Source organism: Capsicum annuum, chromosome 10 (assembly GCF_002878395.1).
Source record: "Capsicum annuum cultivar UCD-10X-F1 chromosome 10, UCD10Xv1.1, whole genome shotgun sequence".
In the NCBI taxonomy this organism is placed as follows: domain Eukaryota; kingdom Viridiplantae; phylum Streptophyta; class Magnoliopsida; order Solanales; family Solanaceae; genus Capsicum; species Capsicum annuum.
The window spans coordinates 207,802,793-207,818,989 of record NC_061120.1 but is presented as its reverse complement, the minus strand read 5'-3'; the positions used below and the strand labels follow the sequence as shown (position 1 = coordinate 207,818,989).

At 38.6% G+C, this 16,197-nt stretch overlaps 1 protein-coding gene across 1 annotated transcript; it reads left to right on the top strand.

Annotated features, from left to right (window-relative positions):
- Positions 1–8,718: 8,718 nt before the first annotated feature.
- On the top strand, positions 8,719–10,926 carry LOC107844592 (uncharacterized protein K02A2.6-like). The gene is made up of 3 exons (XM_047397810.1): positions 8,719–8,820; positions 9,559–10,002; positions 10,846–10,926. Exons 1-3 carry the CDS (start codon positions 8,719–8,721, stop codon positions 10,924–10,926), a joined length of 627 nt encoding a protein of 208 aa, XP_047253766.1.
- The last annotated feature ends 5,271 nt before the right edge of the window (positions 10,927–16,197 follow it).

Genomic DNA, 16,197 nt, shown 5'->3' with positions numbered 1-16,197 from the left:
ATTTCATTTTATATATTTATTGTCGTCATTTATTTATTTATTCATTCATTCATTTGGGCCTCGAAGCCAAAGTTGTAAATTTAATACAGGTGGAGCAATACTCGATCCAAACGCTCAAAATATAGACTAGGACAGGTGGAAGACGGGCCGAAAGCCCAATATCTAGACTAGGATATGGTGACGGATTTGGGCATGGAGGCCCAAATCATTTATTTCTTCCTCTATTTCCCTTTCGTTATTTTATTTACTTAGTGTTTGAATCTAGTTAACTTCCTAACTAAGTCGCTAAAAAACTGATTTTGCAAAAAAAATTTCTTAATCAATTACTTTTCCCACAAGTTGATTTTTCAAGTTAATCAAAAGATGTTTTCAAACAGTCCGGATAACTGCAAGTTAGCGGACGTTTTAGGTGCCTAACACCTTCCTAAAACGTTAATAGGAACCGATCTAGAATCTCTAACTTAAAATGATTTCCCTATTTTGAATCGTTTAAAGTGTTTAAAGGTTTCTTAATTCCATTTCAAAATTAAGTGGTGACTCTCAAAAAGTCAAAATTTCTCCGCAAAATAGAAATGGCGACTCCACTGGGGGTTTGAAACTAGTTCTAACCAAATGTTTGATTTTCGTATTTTGCTTAACTGTTTATATGTTTATATGTTTCGATTCTGTAAAGTTTAACTATCGCATCTCATGGCATATTCTGCATTATTTAAACTGTTTTGAGATTTTGTGGATGTCCAGGCCCCTATTGTTCAATTCCAATAATGTGTTGGAAATACAAACGGCTTATTAGCACGTGAGTCATATGATGGCTGTTCGTATTTTCAAACTCAAGTTGTCTGCTTGAGAACCAGTGTTCAAACCCACTCTAGACACCTAAGATAGAATGAAACCAAAACCCTATTTAAGCATGAGCCTGGGATGACCCATTATCCGAGCGGGGTATTGGGTCCATTAGAAAACCTAACCTACGTCTATTGACCCCAAGTCAATTACAGACGAATCATATTTATGTGTTGAAAAAAATATATATGCTTGTCTAATTCAATCCATTACCCTTTAGGGACGGGGGAAGGCTTATCTTTGTCTGCTTTTGTGTAGGATATGGCTCAACTGCATTCTCCCAAAAAGTTCAAGATGGTTACTAAACCCAACGATTTCCTAAAACTATGGTGGGATTACATGAGCGCAGAAGAGAGAAAGATTGTTAGAACACACATCGGGCATCTGCCTTCTTTGATCGAGATGAACGCTTGGCCCGAAATGATCCATGTACTAACAACTTTTTGGGATGATCAGAATATGGTATTTCGCTTCGAGGTTGTTGAATTAACTCCCACCATTGAAGAGGTATTGATTTATTATGAGAGTACTGAAATGTGTTTCAAGAGAAAGGAGATACCTGATAAGAACATTTTAGTCCCAGTTGTGTGGGATCCTCAAAAGATCAAGGAGGTATTTTTAACTGACGACGACACCTGGCTAGGGGAACGTGATGGAAAAATATCACTTTTCATGAGTTGTATCATCGGTTCGGAAGATTTAATGCTTTTCACAAAATTGGACATAAATTTGAGTCAGAAGCAAAATGGAAGGAGACGAGGGCCTTTGCATTTATGGTAGGCCTACTTGGAACCATGGTGTTCCCACAGGGAAAAATGGAACAATTCATCCAAGGGTTGTCTCAGTGACCCATGCACTCTTCTTTGGAATGGAGTACAATTTTAAAAAGGAATTCCACAACTTAGCTCCCATGATAAATCTTTGGGAAGATGTCAAGTTGAGAATCGTTTCTTTCAAGGCTACAACCTTATATTGCAATGGTGGATGATGATTCATTTGGTGAAAAATCCTAGAACGGTACAACCTGGTCACAAAACAAGAAGGAATCTGCTAGAATCGCACGACATGTGGTTGTTTCTACACAAGTTCAAAAGGGAAGCATCTCATGAATTTTGGTTTAAGACTCTTGGGGAATTAAGAGATGACGATGTGCAATGGTCCATTAACTATCTTCGTTCAGTTAAATACACTATTCAAGGGGGCAAGTGGCCTTTTCTAGTGCTTTCGGGTCTCAAGGGAACCTATCCTTACAATCCTGGCAGAGTTCTTAGGCAATTCGATATCAAGCAGGAGACACCTCAAATTGATTCTATGCTCAGATTCTTCACCGAGTATGATGAAAGCGAGCCCCTGATCAAAGGCTACATGATAAACGGATGAAGAAGAAGAAAGAAGATGAAAGTCTCTTTCCGTATAGGGTATAAGGAGTGGTTAAAAAAGAGCCTCACCGGAGCATTGATTTCGGGGCCGAACATGCCCACTCGAGTCCTGGATGTAGAATCCGAGCATCATAGGATTCAAGAAGAGTTTTAAAAAAGTAAAATCGCGCACCGACAGATACATGTGGAATATGCTTTAACAATACGTACGTTGAGGGAAGAGTTGAAAAGAGCTAGGCAAGAGGTTGATGATGCTAGGCAGTGTTTAATCAATTTGGATGATAGCATGGCCTCCCAACTCGATCGTATAGGAAAAATGACTTACGACAGTAAGGCACAGTTATACGGAAGTCATCTGATCATCAATAGGTATCAAATATCACAGGAGGTGAACAAAGCTAAGAAGGCAAAGGCAAACGAAGGAGCGTCCAGTAGCTAGTTTTTTTTTATTCTCCTGCGTGGGAACTTATTTTCTTTCATGTTATTTCCTTTTCCCTAAATATTATATCCCTCTTTTGTTATCTTTTGTAGGCATTTATACCCTTTTTAGTGTCTATAAAAGTTGGGGAATAATTGATTCACCTTAAGCAATCATATATTTTTCTTCAAATATCGTTAGGCCCAAACCCTTGGCTCAAAAGGGTCACCCTAATTAGAACACGCATTATTATAATATTTGTATGTGATATAATTATCTTATGTGTTTATGTACATTTGTTTATATCAAAGGTAAGTTTATCCGCTATGCTCCTATGGATGAATTTGGCTATGACACAAAAAACTCTACGTGGCTATTTCTTGTCAAGTATTTTGAATTGCTTATCACATATGGAAACTAACACATTTTCCTTTGAGTTGTTTTACTTTACAGATAATAGAAAACTACTCTATGTTGAAATAAGCTGGCAGAACATCCCTACTTCACCCGATCAAAAGTGCACAAAGTCCCATCCTCTGACCACCATTCAATAATGACTGGAAATAATGAAGAAAATGCATTGACCATCAGGGATAATGTAATAACGGAACAGAGTGAGATGATTGCGGAACTCGCAAGAAAGTTAGAAATGCTTTGAGAGTAAATAAATCGTACTCGAGATTTGGTTAACCTGGCCATCATTGTCAATGCTCCCGCTCCAGGAGGATATGGGACTTCACTTCAAATCCCTCCCCTTAGTATGCCTATTCTCGGGAATCATCTAAACAACATATCGCCCGTCTCTGCTCCTCAAATTATCCAAAACATCAATCGCGAAAGTAACCCAGATATTTACCATCCACAAAATCCATCTCTAACCCCACAAAACCCATCTCTGAATCCATTCCCAAATCCCAGAATACATTTTCAAATCAATAAAATTCATTCCCAAATCCACAAGATTTACTCCCAAACTTGCAAAATCCATCAAATCTATCCCCGAATCCACCAAATTTATCTCTAAATCTGCAAAATCTTTCTCAGATTCCACCAAACTACTTACAAATTCAACAGAACCTTTATAATTTCCAAAACATCTGCCCCACCTACCAACCAACCTCCTTTCATCTGCGAAATCAAACCTTCCTTCCAAATCCTCCTCATGCGATAATATCCCCTGATATCTATAATCCCTTTTTTAATCCCAAGATGAACCATTATGAGGATGAGGAGAGAGATTGAAGGACCAAATATGAAATAAAGTTGCTAGCTATGAATAAAGAGATTATGAGAATCAAAGAATATCATGGAGCGACAGACCATGACGGTTTATGGTATGATGATTTATGTGTTCACCCTAGAATAGATCTACCAGAAGGGTACAAGGTCCCTAAGTTTAAAGTGTTTGATGGTACTGGAAACCCAATGGCCTATCTGAGAAGGTATTATGATTAAATGGTGGGGATTGGAAAAAATGAGGCGTTATTGATGCGCATGTTCAGCCAAAGTTTAAGTGGCGAAGCCTTAGAGTGGTTCATGTCTCAGGAGCTGAAAAGATGGACTGGTTGGAAAGCATTGTCCAAGGGTTTCCTTGACAGGTTCACGTTTAACATTAAAATATTCCCTGATCGATATTCACGAGATCGGATCAAACAGAAGAGTGATGAGTGCTTCCGAGACTATGCTTTCCATTGGAGAAAAGAAGCTGCCAAAGTGCAACCCCCATGTCTGTAGAAGAAATGGTATTTGTGTTCTCTCGCGCTCAAGAAGGAGGCTATTATACCAGGATGGTGTCCGCTGTCAGGGCGACTCTTGCAAATTTGGTAAAAATAGGAGAATCTCTTGAAGAAGGTATTCAGACAGGAAAAATTGCCAAGACCCCAACATCGTCCGAGACTGCTATGTTCTCGAGGAAAAAAAAGGAGGATGTAGTCACGGTCTTTGTTGATTCTATTGTAAAAACAAAAAAGAGGTTCAACTCTAGGAATATTTTCTCTTCTCTGCCATCACCAAACTTTTAGCATGTATTCAACACCCAACCCCAATACCAAGCTCTACTCCCACATGTCCATCCTCAGTACCAAACTCCTCTCCCAAATATCCAATCCCATTACCAAGCTCCACAGCCAAATATTTTTCTCCAATACCAAGTTCCACCATCAAATTATCAGCCTCATGTCCAATTCACTCTTCCAAACAACCGAACAGACATCTTAGCACCTCCAAATTATCATCAAGTGCCTCCTCCTGCAAATCAGAACCATTATGACCCTCCCATCAAAACATCAAAAAGAAACCTCCCCAAAAATTCACGTCGCTAGCCGAAAGTTGCACCCAAATATTTGAAAGATTGAAGAATGCTGGTCATTTGCAGCTAATCCAGCCAAAGGCTGTCTATCCCAACTTTCAATTTTATCATCCTGATCAAAATTGTGTCTATCATTTAGGAGCCGCAGGGCACAGTACCGAGGACTGTATTAGCTTGCCTAAGAATGGGGTACCTATAGTTAACATGATTGAAATATAAGGAGAATGGGCATATGGCAAGACTATTACTAAGGTGAATTCAAAAAAGCGCAAAAGGGCGGAAGAGGTAGAAAAGATAGAGAGAATTGTGGCTGCCTTAAGTGTCAATAAAAGAGCCCCATTTATAGTGATGATGGCCCCGACTCAACTGTACACTCCCCGGCCAAGGACGAAATTTATTGTACAGATCGCTGCTGCCCAAGGGATGACGCGATTGGGACGATGCTACATTCCTGAAGAATTGACCAACAAAAAGAATTCACAGAAAAGGCCAATTACTGAAGGGGGGTTAAGGAATTTTAGAGGCGTATGCAACCAAAGGTCAATTGTCAAACATTTAGAGAAGACTCTGACTCAAATTTCTATTTTGGCACTATTAATGAGTTCGCAATACCACCAACAGGTGTTATCGAAGGTCTTGGTAAAGCGTATGTTCCCACAGGGACAGTGTTGAGAACCTGGCTGCGATGATAGGAAATATTGTGGGAAGCATCGCATAATATTCATCGATGAAGAGTTGCCGTTTGAAGGAGCGATTCATAGTAAAGCCTTGCACGTCACTATCATTTGTCGAGACTATGTGATTAATTAGATATTGGTAGATGACGGATCTGGGGTGAACATTTTTCCTCTCTCCACATTGGTTCAAATGGGCTATGATTTGGGGAAAATTCACCAAGGCCACGTAAATGTGACAGCATTTGATGGAAGGCAGAGAGATACCATAGGTGAAATTGATTTGCACATCCAAGTGGGACCTGCTGAATTCAAGACTAAGTTTTATGTTATGGACATTCATCCTAGTTACAACCTGCTCTTGGGAAGACCATGGATACATGGTGCAAAGGCAGTTTCATCACTTCTTCATCAGTTATTGAAATTCATTTGGGAGGGTCATGAAATAGTCATCGAAAGGGAAGAAAGCTGAGCGAATCATCCCAATGGTTATGTGTCGGTGATTGAAGATGTTCCAAAGGGTAGTAGCTTCTATACAGTGGAAATTATAAATGCTGTGGAAAAGGATCTGACGTCCAAAGGTCCAATGCCTTCTGTTTGCAAAATGATTGCGACCGTGATGTTGAGAAATGGGTTCGAGCCTGGTCGAGGTTTGGGTAAGAATCTGCAAGGAATTATTGAGCCCGTTATGATCCTAGAGAAAGCCTTTAAGTATGGGTTAGGATATCGGCCTACCATGGAGGATGAGATTGAGAATAAGTCAAAGGCGAGTCTGTTTAGGCCCTTACCACTTTTGTACCAGTCATTTTCCATACGTGAGATGTCGAATAATGATGGTCTTGGGGATGGGATAGAAAATCTATTCGAGGAATGCAATGTTGTACCAGAAGATTTCCCAAAGTCCAGTGGGGTGAAGAAGATTACACCAGGGGAGGCCTTGCAAAACTGAACCTCCACTCTATTCATAACCCGTCACCCATCGTGGTAGATGAAAGGCCAATTACTAATAGTTTTTAAAATCGGTGATGATCCGGAGGAGGCCCCGCGATCCACCCTTTACATCTCAAATTTCCCTTTCATATTTTTACTGCTTTCAAAAGTTATGGGCTTGTGTTTGCGCGAGTCATGAGCCATAGTTTGTAATTATCTCTCAAATTTCAATGAAAAGGCCTTCCTTTATTTTTTAAAAAATTATTTTTTGAAACACCACTATTCGCATATTTTATTATTATCTTATTATCATCTAACTTGGTTTGTTTATTTACTACAGTAACAGTAACTCAAAACCTGCCAATGTCATGTCATGTAAAAGCTTAGACAAACAAAATAAGGGGAATGGTGATGATTAGAAGGAAGGTGATGAGAAACAATTAGTTGAAGGTATAGAAGAGTTTGAGAACCGGGAGAAGCCCAACCTAGAGGAAACTGAAACAGTCAACCTGGGAGATCATAATGAAATCAAAAAAACAAGTGTCAGTGTCCACCTGGCGGAAGGACAAAAGAGAGAGCCCATTCACCTGTTGCGAGAATACATTGACGTATTTGTTTGGTCCTATGATAATATGCCGGGATTGAGCACCAGCATTATGTCGCATAAGTTGCCGATAAATCCCGAGTTTGATCTAGTCAAGCAAAAAATGAGGAAATTCCAGCCAGATTTAAGTCTAAAGATCAAGGAAGAAGTGACAAAACAAATCCAATCTAAGGTTGTAGAGGTCACAAAATATCCGACATGGCTAGCCAATATTATCCCAGTGCCGAAGAAGGACGGCAGGATTCAAATGTGCGTTGACTATAGAGACTTGAATAGAGCTAGTCCTAAAGATAATTTTCCACTACCCAACATCCATATCCTCATTGATAATTGTGCAAAACATGAAATGCAGTCTTTCATTGATTGTTTTATCGGGTATCATCAGATATTGATGGATGAAGAAGATGCAGAAAAGATGACTTTTATTACGCCCTGGCGTGTTTATCATTACAGGGTAATGCCTTTTGGTCTCAAGAATGTGGGTGCAACATATATGAGGGCTATGATGATAATTTTTCATGATATAATTCATAAAGAGATTGTGGTGTACGTGGATGATGTAATTATCAAATCCCGCGAGAGTTCGAATCATATGACCTATCTGGAGAAATTCTTCAATAGATTAAGAAAGTATAATTTTAAGTTAAATCCTGCTAAGTGTGCTTTTGGTGAGCCATCGGAAAGTTACTGGGATTCATAGTCAGCAGGAGAGGGATCGAGCTAGACCCATCCAAAATCAAGACAATTCAGGATTTGTCACCATCGAGGATCAAGAAGGAGGTTATGAGTTTCATGGACCGTGTGAATTACATTAGCAGGTTCATTGCTCAGTCAACAGTATATCCGAGCAAATTCTCAAGATGTTGAAGAAAAATGCATTAAATGAATGGACAGAAGAATGTCAGAGAGCTTTTGACTGCATCAAGGAATATTTGTCTGCACCGTCGATTTTTGTTTCGCCTAGAGAAAGAATTCCATTGCTGCTTTACCTATCAGTCTTAGAAAATACTTTGGGATGTGTCCTCGAGCAACATAATGAGATCGGTAGGAAAGAGAAAGCCATCTACTACTTGAGTAAAAGGTTTATGCCATATGAAGCCCGTTATACTCTCGTAGAAAGGACATGTTGCACTTTGACTTAGGCCACATAAAAGTGGAGGCATTATCTATCGTCATACACAACATACCTCATCTCGAGAACGGATCCATTGAAGTATATATTTCAGAAAGCCATGCCCACGGAAAAGCTAGCCAAATGGCAAATATTGCTGAGTGAGATTGACATTGTGTATGTAACTCAAAAGGCAATCAAGGGGCAAACTTTAGCAGATCATTTGGCAGAGAATCCGGTTAATGATGAATATGAGCCACTTCATACTTATTTCCCAGATGAGGAAATTTTATTCGTAGGAGAAGACATTATAAAAATTTACCCCGAATAGAGACTATTCTTTGATGTGGCGGTCAACTTCAAAGTTTCAGGAATTGGAGCAGTTTTGGTGTCATAAACGGGTTAACACTATTCGGTAACTGCTAAGTTGCATTTCCCATGCACCAATAACATGGACGAATATGAAGCTTGCATCTTAGATCTAAAATTGGCACTTGATATAGGTGTTCGTGAATTGCTAGTCATCGGGGATTCAGACTTACTTATTCATCAGGTATGGGGAGAATGTCCGGTAAAAAATTCCAAGATTACTCCTTGTGTATAGCTGGTGCAGTAATTATGTGGAAAATTCAAAGAAGTTGATTTCAGACATATCCCAAGGATACAAAATGAGTTTGCTGATGCTTTGGCCTCTATATCCTCCATGATTCAGCTCCCAGATCAGAGTTACATTGATTATTTGGAAATAAGCTTGAAGGAGCAACCCACGCATTGTACACACATTGAAGAGGAGCCTGATGGAAAGCCATGGTATTATGACATCAAAAGGTATTTAGAATCTAGAATATATCCTGAAGAGGCCAGTAACAACCAAAAGAAGACAATCCGGCGTTTGATGAATAACTATTTTCCAAGTGGGGAAATCCTTTTTAGGAGGCCTCAAGATTTGGGATTCTTAAGATGCGTCGACACTGTAGAAGCCAATAAATTGATAAAAGAAGTACACGCTAGGGTTTGCGGGCCCCACATGAACGGGTTTTTCCTTGCAAGAAAGATCCTGAGAACCGGTAACTTCTGGATGACTATGGAAAATGATTGTAGCAGGTATGTGCAGAAGTGTCCAAAATGTCAGATACACGGAGATTTAATTCGAATGCCTCCACATGATCTTCATGCGATGAATTCACCTTGGCCTTTCGTAGCTTGGGGCATGGATGTTATTGGACCAATAGAGCCACCGGCATCGAATGGGCATAGATTTATTTTGGTTGTTGTTGAATACTTTACTAAGTGGGTCGAAGCTGCTTCATATAGAGCCGTCACTAAGAAAGTGGTTGCAGATTTCTTCAGGAATAGCTTGATTTTCCAATTTGGAGTGCCAGAATCGATCATTACTGATAATGGGGCAAACTTGAATAGTCACTTGATGAATGAGATTTGTGATCAATTTAAAATAGTGCATCGCAACTCGACCGCGTACCGTCCACAGATGAATGGAGCTGTGGAAGATGCCAATAAGAACATCAAGAAGATCTTTAGAAGGATGATCGAAAATGATAGATTATGGCATGAGATATTGCCTTACGCTTTGCTAGGGTATCGCACAGTAGTTCGAACCTCCACCGGGGCGACCCCTTATCTAGTGGTTTATGGGAATAAAGCTGTGATACCTGCTAAGGTTGAAATACCTTCTCTGAGGATTATTCAGGAAGTCGGATTAAGTAATGAAGAATGGGTTCGTGCTCGCTGTGAACAACTCATGTTGATTGATGAAAAGAGAATTCCCAACAAAAGGGATACGTAGACGGCCTATGTCGGCTTCGATCAACCCATTAGATTTTTCTATATATCCTTAGCGTAGTCCTAGACTACATTTGACCTGATTCCTGCTTCAATGGGATATGTAGGTGCCCCAACGACTCGGTCATATAACCCCAGGAAATAGAAACTGGGGCAGAATTTTTGAGAAGGAATTTTGAAAATTCATAAGAGAAGATCGATATCCAACAAGGGAACGAAGACCAACAGAAACTTTGAATCTTCTCGAGTTGATATCATAAATCAGACAACTTTAAACTAGGGCAGAATTTTGAGGGAGGCCTTAAAATTTCCACTAAATACTGAAATATATTTCAAATTCCCCGGCACGAGAGGTTAAAGCAACGCTTTTGAAGCCACCAACTGTGACAAAGTCTAGGAAGATTAGATTACTGTCTATGATAGAACTGTTTAAAGAACTCTACAACAATGATCATGAGTTTTAGAAATCATCCGTCGGAAATATTCAAAACCACGAGGAAGACGTTCGTTGAGCTAGTACATGACATGACTGACAGAGATTTTCTAAAGTTTTTACAGATACTTTCGAAACTATTTGCTAAGGATAAGACTACTTTTGAAAAAAAATCTTTACAAATCTTTTACTTAGTGATTGCCTGGGCGTCTATGGGAGTAGGGACCCAAGGTGGATATACCAATGTGACGGGACACCTGAAAGATGGCGAGAAGCAAACCAAGCAGACAAAAAAGTCAACACGGAGTAGTTTTATTCAAACTAATTATTTTTCTATGGATGTAGGGATCGATACACAAAAATGAGCAATTCTTTCGAAAAATTTCCAAGCAAGTCGGGAGCCATGCCAAAGCATATAATGCTTAAGAACGGTACTTTTGGTAGCCCAAAAATGGGCTTAACACCTATTTATCAATGACCTTTTGAATAGCCCATCTCATTTCTTGAGATCATAAAGGACAAACAAAGACGTCTTATTTTCTTTATGAATATTGTATTTAGAATTTTTCTAAAAATAGTTGTTTGCAAAAGCGACTTGGTGCTTACTAAATATTTTGAGTGCAGGTATATTCAACGAAGTTAGCATAATAAATACAAAAACCAAAGATCACTCAATAGGGGAAAGAGCAAAAAACTGCCCTCAAAATTCACCTTAAGCCAAACAGGGTGAGAGCAACTTTGTGTCTACTAATTGTCTACTTCAAGTACAGGTACATGTAGAAAGCAAGACACAGATAAATAAACTCAGGTAAAACTACTTCAAATTGCCAAGAGAGCCATTCATATCATCGCCAAGAGGGCCATTTTATATTATTTCATATTATCGTCGAGAGGGCCATTTCATATCATCGCCAAGAGGTTTATTTTATAGCATTGTCGAGAGGGCCATGCATATCATTGCCAAGAGGGTCATTCATATCATTGCCAAGAGGGCCATTTCATAGCATTATCGAGAGGGCCATTCATATCATTGCCAAGAGGGCCATTCATATCATTGCCAAGAGAGCCATTTTATAGAATTGCCGAGAGGGCCATTTCATATCATCGACGAGAGGTCCATTCAAATCATTGCCAAGAGGGCCATTTCATAGCATTTTCGCGAGGACCATTTACATCATTGCCAAGAGGGTTATTTCATAGAATTATTGGGAGGGCTAATCATATTATTACCAAGAAGGCTATTCATATCATTTCCGAGAGAGCCATTTCATAGCATTGCCGAGACGGCCATTTCATATCATCACCGAGAGGGCAATTTTATATCATTTCCAAGAAGGTCATTTCATATCATTGCGAAGAGGGCCATTCATATCATCGCCGAGAGGGCTATTTTATATCTGTTGACAAGCAAGAAATAAATACTGGCGTCGAGGATATCATTAGTATTTTATATTTGTTGATACACAAGACATAAACGCTAGCGTCGAGCATATCATCACATTTTATATCTTTTTACACGCAAGATATAAATGTTGGCGTCGAGGATATCATCATCATTTAATATCTGTTAACACGCTAAACACAAACGCTGGCGTTGAGAATATCTCATCAATTTATGAATCAGCATCCCAATGCATCAAGAGCACATGATTTGAAGGGACGCCTTTAAGTCGCTATCTAAGGATGAATGATATATAAGATTTCCTAGAAGTTGACAGTTTAAGGGTCATCTATAAGTCATATTATTTGAAATAGGATAGTGTACAAGATCACCTATGAGTTGATAGCCTATAGGTCATCTGTAAGACACAATAACATCCAAACCGGATAGTGTGCAAGATCGCCCAAATATTGATAGTCTGGAGGTTATCCAGAAGTCGCAACTAAATCCATACCGGAGAATATGCGAGATTATCAAATTGATACGTCCGAGGGTTCTCTATAAGACGAGTCATATCCAAGATCGATTATGTGCAGGATTACCAAGGACTAGTAATTTGAGTGATATCTATAAGTCATATTGTATCCAAGGTCAGATGATGTGCAGGAACACCTAAAAGTTAGCGATTGGAGGGATATATGTAAGCCATCTCTTATCCAAAGTCTGATAATGTGCAGGATTACCTAAAAGCTAGCAATTCAAAGGATATTTGTAAGTCACCTCGTATCCAACAATACGCAAGATTATCCAAAGATTGATAATTTAAGGAAAATTTATAGATCGATCATCGACTGTAACTGAAGAGGTTATCATTCCACATACAACAAGTGATATAGGTAACCAAAAGGGTTTTCACACCAGTACAAGATTACACGGTTTTAGGGACCGTTCTGCATAAAGTATCGTCGGTGTCCAAAAGGGCTACCTCACTTTGAAGACATATATCATAATTATACAACAATCAAGAGGGTTGTTGTGTTTGTTATTGCCAGTTATTTCATTCCAAATAGGTACATGAAGAGATGACTCCATTTTTCAGGCCACAATTCACGTAGATATATGGTAAAAGACTACATACCTCTTTCGTGAATTATGTTTAGCACTAACAATTTTTACTTGAAGCATTGTTGAGAGCATCTGAGAGGATAAAAATATCAAATCAAAACCATAGGTGCGGACGACTTCAGGTAGAACGCAGCAGAACGTGGAACTCTTTCTTAGCAGCAAAACGGGACATAGTCTACAGAGAGACGTCAAACTCTCTGGACACGAGCCAAAGGATGATCACCACCACCATCTAACCACACCCCTATTAGAAGGCATGTGGGTATTTCCAGGATATTCTGATTTCTGTTTCACCTTCGAGATATTTCTAAACTCATGCCGAGGGTAACTTTTTAGAGTTTTGGAAATTATACCCAGCTAAGTTCTTAACTATGGATATGAAGCGCTACACATTCATGGTTAAGAGGTTACAAGCTTCTTTTCCACAACTCATTAACTTGTCACTCATCCCGAGCCAAAGATCATCTGAAATAGAAGACTATCTTTTCTACCGATTGAGTCGAACTACAAGCAGTCTGATTTCATAAAATTTTAGAGATATGTAGGCCGGGCTCTATGTAGAAAACTTGACTGCATTCCAACCCGCCCCCTCCCCCCAAATCCCTTTATTCCCCAGCTTCTCAGTTTAACCAAAAAACTCTAAAACCAAGATAGCTGGTGAATTCTCTTGAAAATTATGCTTAAAATCAAGCTTTATGAACTAAAAGTGGCCTGAATTCTCATGTAACCTGAGATATGTAGAAAACTTCATACCGAGGTCTGGACATAACTCCATGAAACTCGTGCGAAAATCAACCTCTTTCAGATTCAAATTTGTGGTCGGACTAAAGTTAGGAATGTCAACCTCTCTTTGCCCAAGATTACTTGCGTTCATCCTACCCAAAGGGAGGGGGCAATTGTTAACACCTAATTTTTGCCCTCCACAACCCAATTTAATTTTGAGTTTCTTCAATTTTAAAATAAAATCACAACAATTATTTTATTCAAATAAATACAATTTAAAATATTTGTTTGAGTTAATTTTATCATTTAATTAACGATTATACGTTTTCGTATTTACATATACGAGATTGTATAAATTTTGTTATTTAAATGAACATTTTTTTAATCAAAATTAGACTTTATTGATTAAACTTGAAAATTAATCCAAACGGATAAAGTCTTGATTTTAAATGTGATTTGTTCTCAAATTATTGTATTTGGAGGAATATTTGTTTGATTTTTATCAAATCGAGAAACTCGGAATTAATTTGTCACTTAATTCGTGTTGGATTGCAATTCAATTTGGTCCATTAATTAAATTTGACTTCAATTGAAATCAAATTGCCCCCAATTGTGATACAATTAGCCAATCGATATTCAATTTGGCTAGAATTTAAATGAAATGGCCTAAGTTGTAATTCAATATCCCAATTTTAATTCCAAAAACACACTTAAACAGCCCCAGCCCAAGCAAACAAAGCAACTCTACCGCCCCAGGCCCAAAACCAATTAATACCCGGCCCAATACCCTTCATTAATCTCTCTTCCTCCTCAAAACAACACCATTCATCTCAATACATTCCAACCAGTCAACTACCTAAATCCGATAAACCCCCAACCAAAAATCTGGTGAACCCAGACAACCATTACCCGACCCGATTTAATCCAAAATCGACAAAGAAAACTCAAACCAGTTGGTTCTTGTCCAAACGCCTTCCTCTTCACTCAAATTTGTACCTCCTCACGTGATTAGTCTGATATTTGACACAAAATCAGTCTCGAACCTTCTGAAAACAAGCTAGGTGTCACCCCCAATGGCTCAACTCTGTGAATCTCGAAATAATCGATACGAATTCGTACATTTTTGGCAATTTTTGATTGGTTCATGAGGGAATTTCGATTCCTCATCCCTTATTGGCTAATTATTTTTAATTGCTGGAGATAATTTTCAAATTAGTACTGATCTTGAACGGGAAATCTTATCCAGAACCCAAAAATTCAAAAAATATTCTATTTTTTAAATTCCAAAATACCCCTAATTCGGTCTTCTATATAAAAACCCATTTGGGTCATTGTTGGGGGGGAGGGGATTTTTCTGGTCTTTTTCTTCTGGATTTGAAGTTTTAGGAGAAGAAAAAGGGAAATTTTTTTGGAAGTTCTGGGTGTTGGGAGATTGTTTGAGAAAGCTCGGGTGAGGATTTTTTCCTTTGGGTCGAGAAAAGGGTCGGGGGATATTCTCTTCTCTTTGAAAGCAAAAGAAACGGGGAAAAAGAAAACTCAAGGAGCACAAGTCGGTTCCCTTTAGTAAAATTCCCTTCGTGGATTTGTCAACTAATTGGAGTCTTGAGGTGAAGATTACGATGTTTTTCTAGTGGTTGTGATTCTGAACGAAGCTCGAGTCTCATTTTGCTGTCCTTAAAGAGGTAAATCTACTCTTTTACTTTTTAATTTATCATTTTCTTCTTCATAGCGATAGTGGTTTAGTCGGAAGCGTGGATAAGGTTAGGATTGTGTGTTGTAGAGGCTTTGAAAGCCATAGGATTTGCATGTGATACACATTGTTATGCTGCTTGTTTGAATAAATGTTCCCCTTTTGCTGTAGTGATTTGGTTCTAGTAGCTCTTTTTGCTTTAATCTGTCGTGCGTGTGGTTACTGAAGACTGTTATCTGTTTTCATTATGATAGTGAATATATTCTGAGATATAGGACTTGTTTATATGTAAGATAAAGCTTTGAAGGCTTTTGATGCCCCTATTCAGTGCCAATGTTCTTTCTGCTATTAATCCATTTTGTTTAAACGTGTCCTTGACATCTTTATTTATGTTTGTATGCCCGTTGTGCTTTAATATGAAAACAGACTTCCTGACCTAGCATAGTCTCTCGTATTAAGCCTAATAGTAGCCTAAAGATAGTAGTATTTGCGCGATTAAAGTTGAATTGTGGAAATTACTTTATCAAATTCATTTATTGGAGCATTCTGTATAATGATCCGTTGTCTCCTCAGCAGTCTGGCTAAATAGGTTCTGTTTTGTTTTGGACTTGATTCCTTCCTTTTTTAGTTGGCTCGTTTAATGTCCATGTTCATTTGGATCTGATTGTCGCTAGTTTTTCGGCACAAGTTTCACGAACAAATGTTGGAATCTCACCTCTTTTAAGCAAGGTTTTCTAGAAGATTTGTTGCTTATAAAGAATTTTTTTTTTTATGTTTA

What these genes read in the sequence shown, in the direction of transcription:
- LOC107844592 (XM_047397810.1), top strand. Translation starts at nt 8,719, where the DNA reads ATGGACGAATATGAAGCTTGCATCTTAGATCTAAAATTGGCACTTGAT. An exon ending in CAGACTTACTTATTCATCAG is followed by an intron (nt 8,821 to 9,558) that starts GTATGGGGAGAA and finishes TACTTTACTAAG; the next exon opens with TGGGTCGAAGCTGCTTCATA. An exon ending in GATTAAGTAATGAAGAATGG is followed by an intron (nt 10,003 to 10,845) that starts GTTCGTGCTCGC and finishes CTATGGATGTAG; the next exon opens with GGATCGATACACAAAAATGA.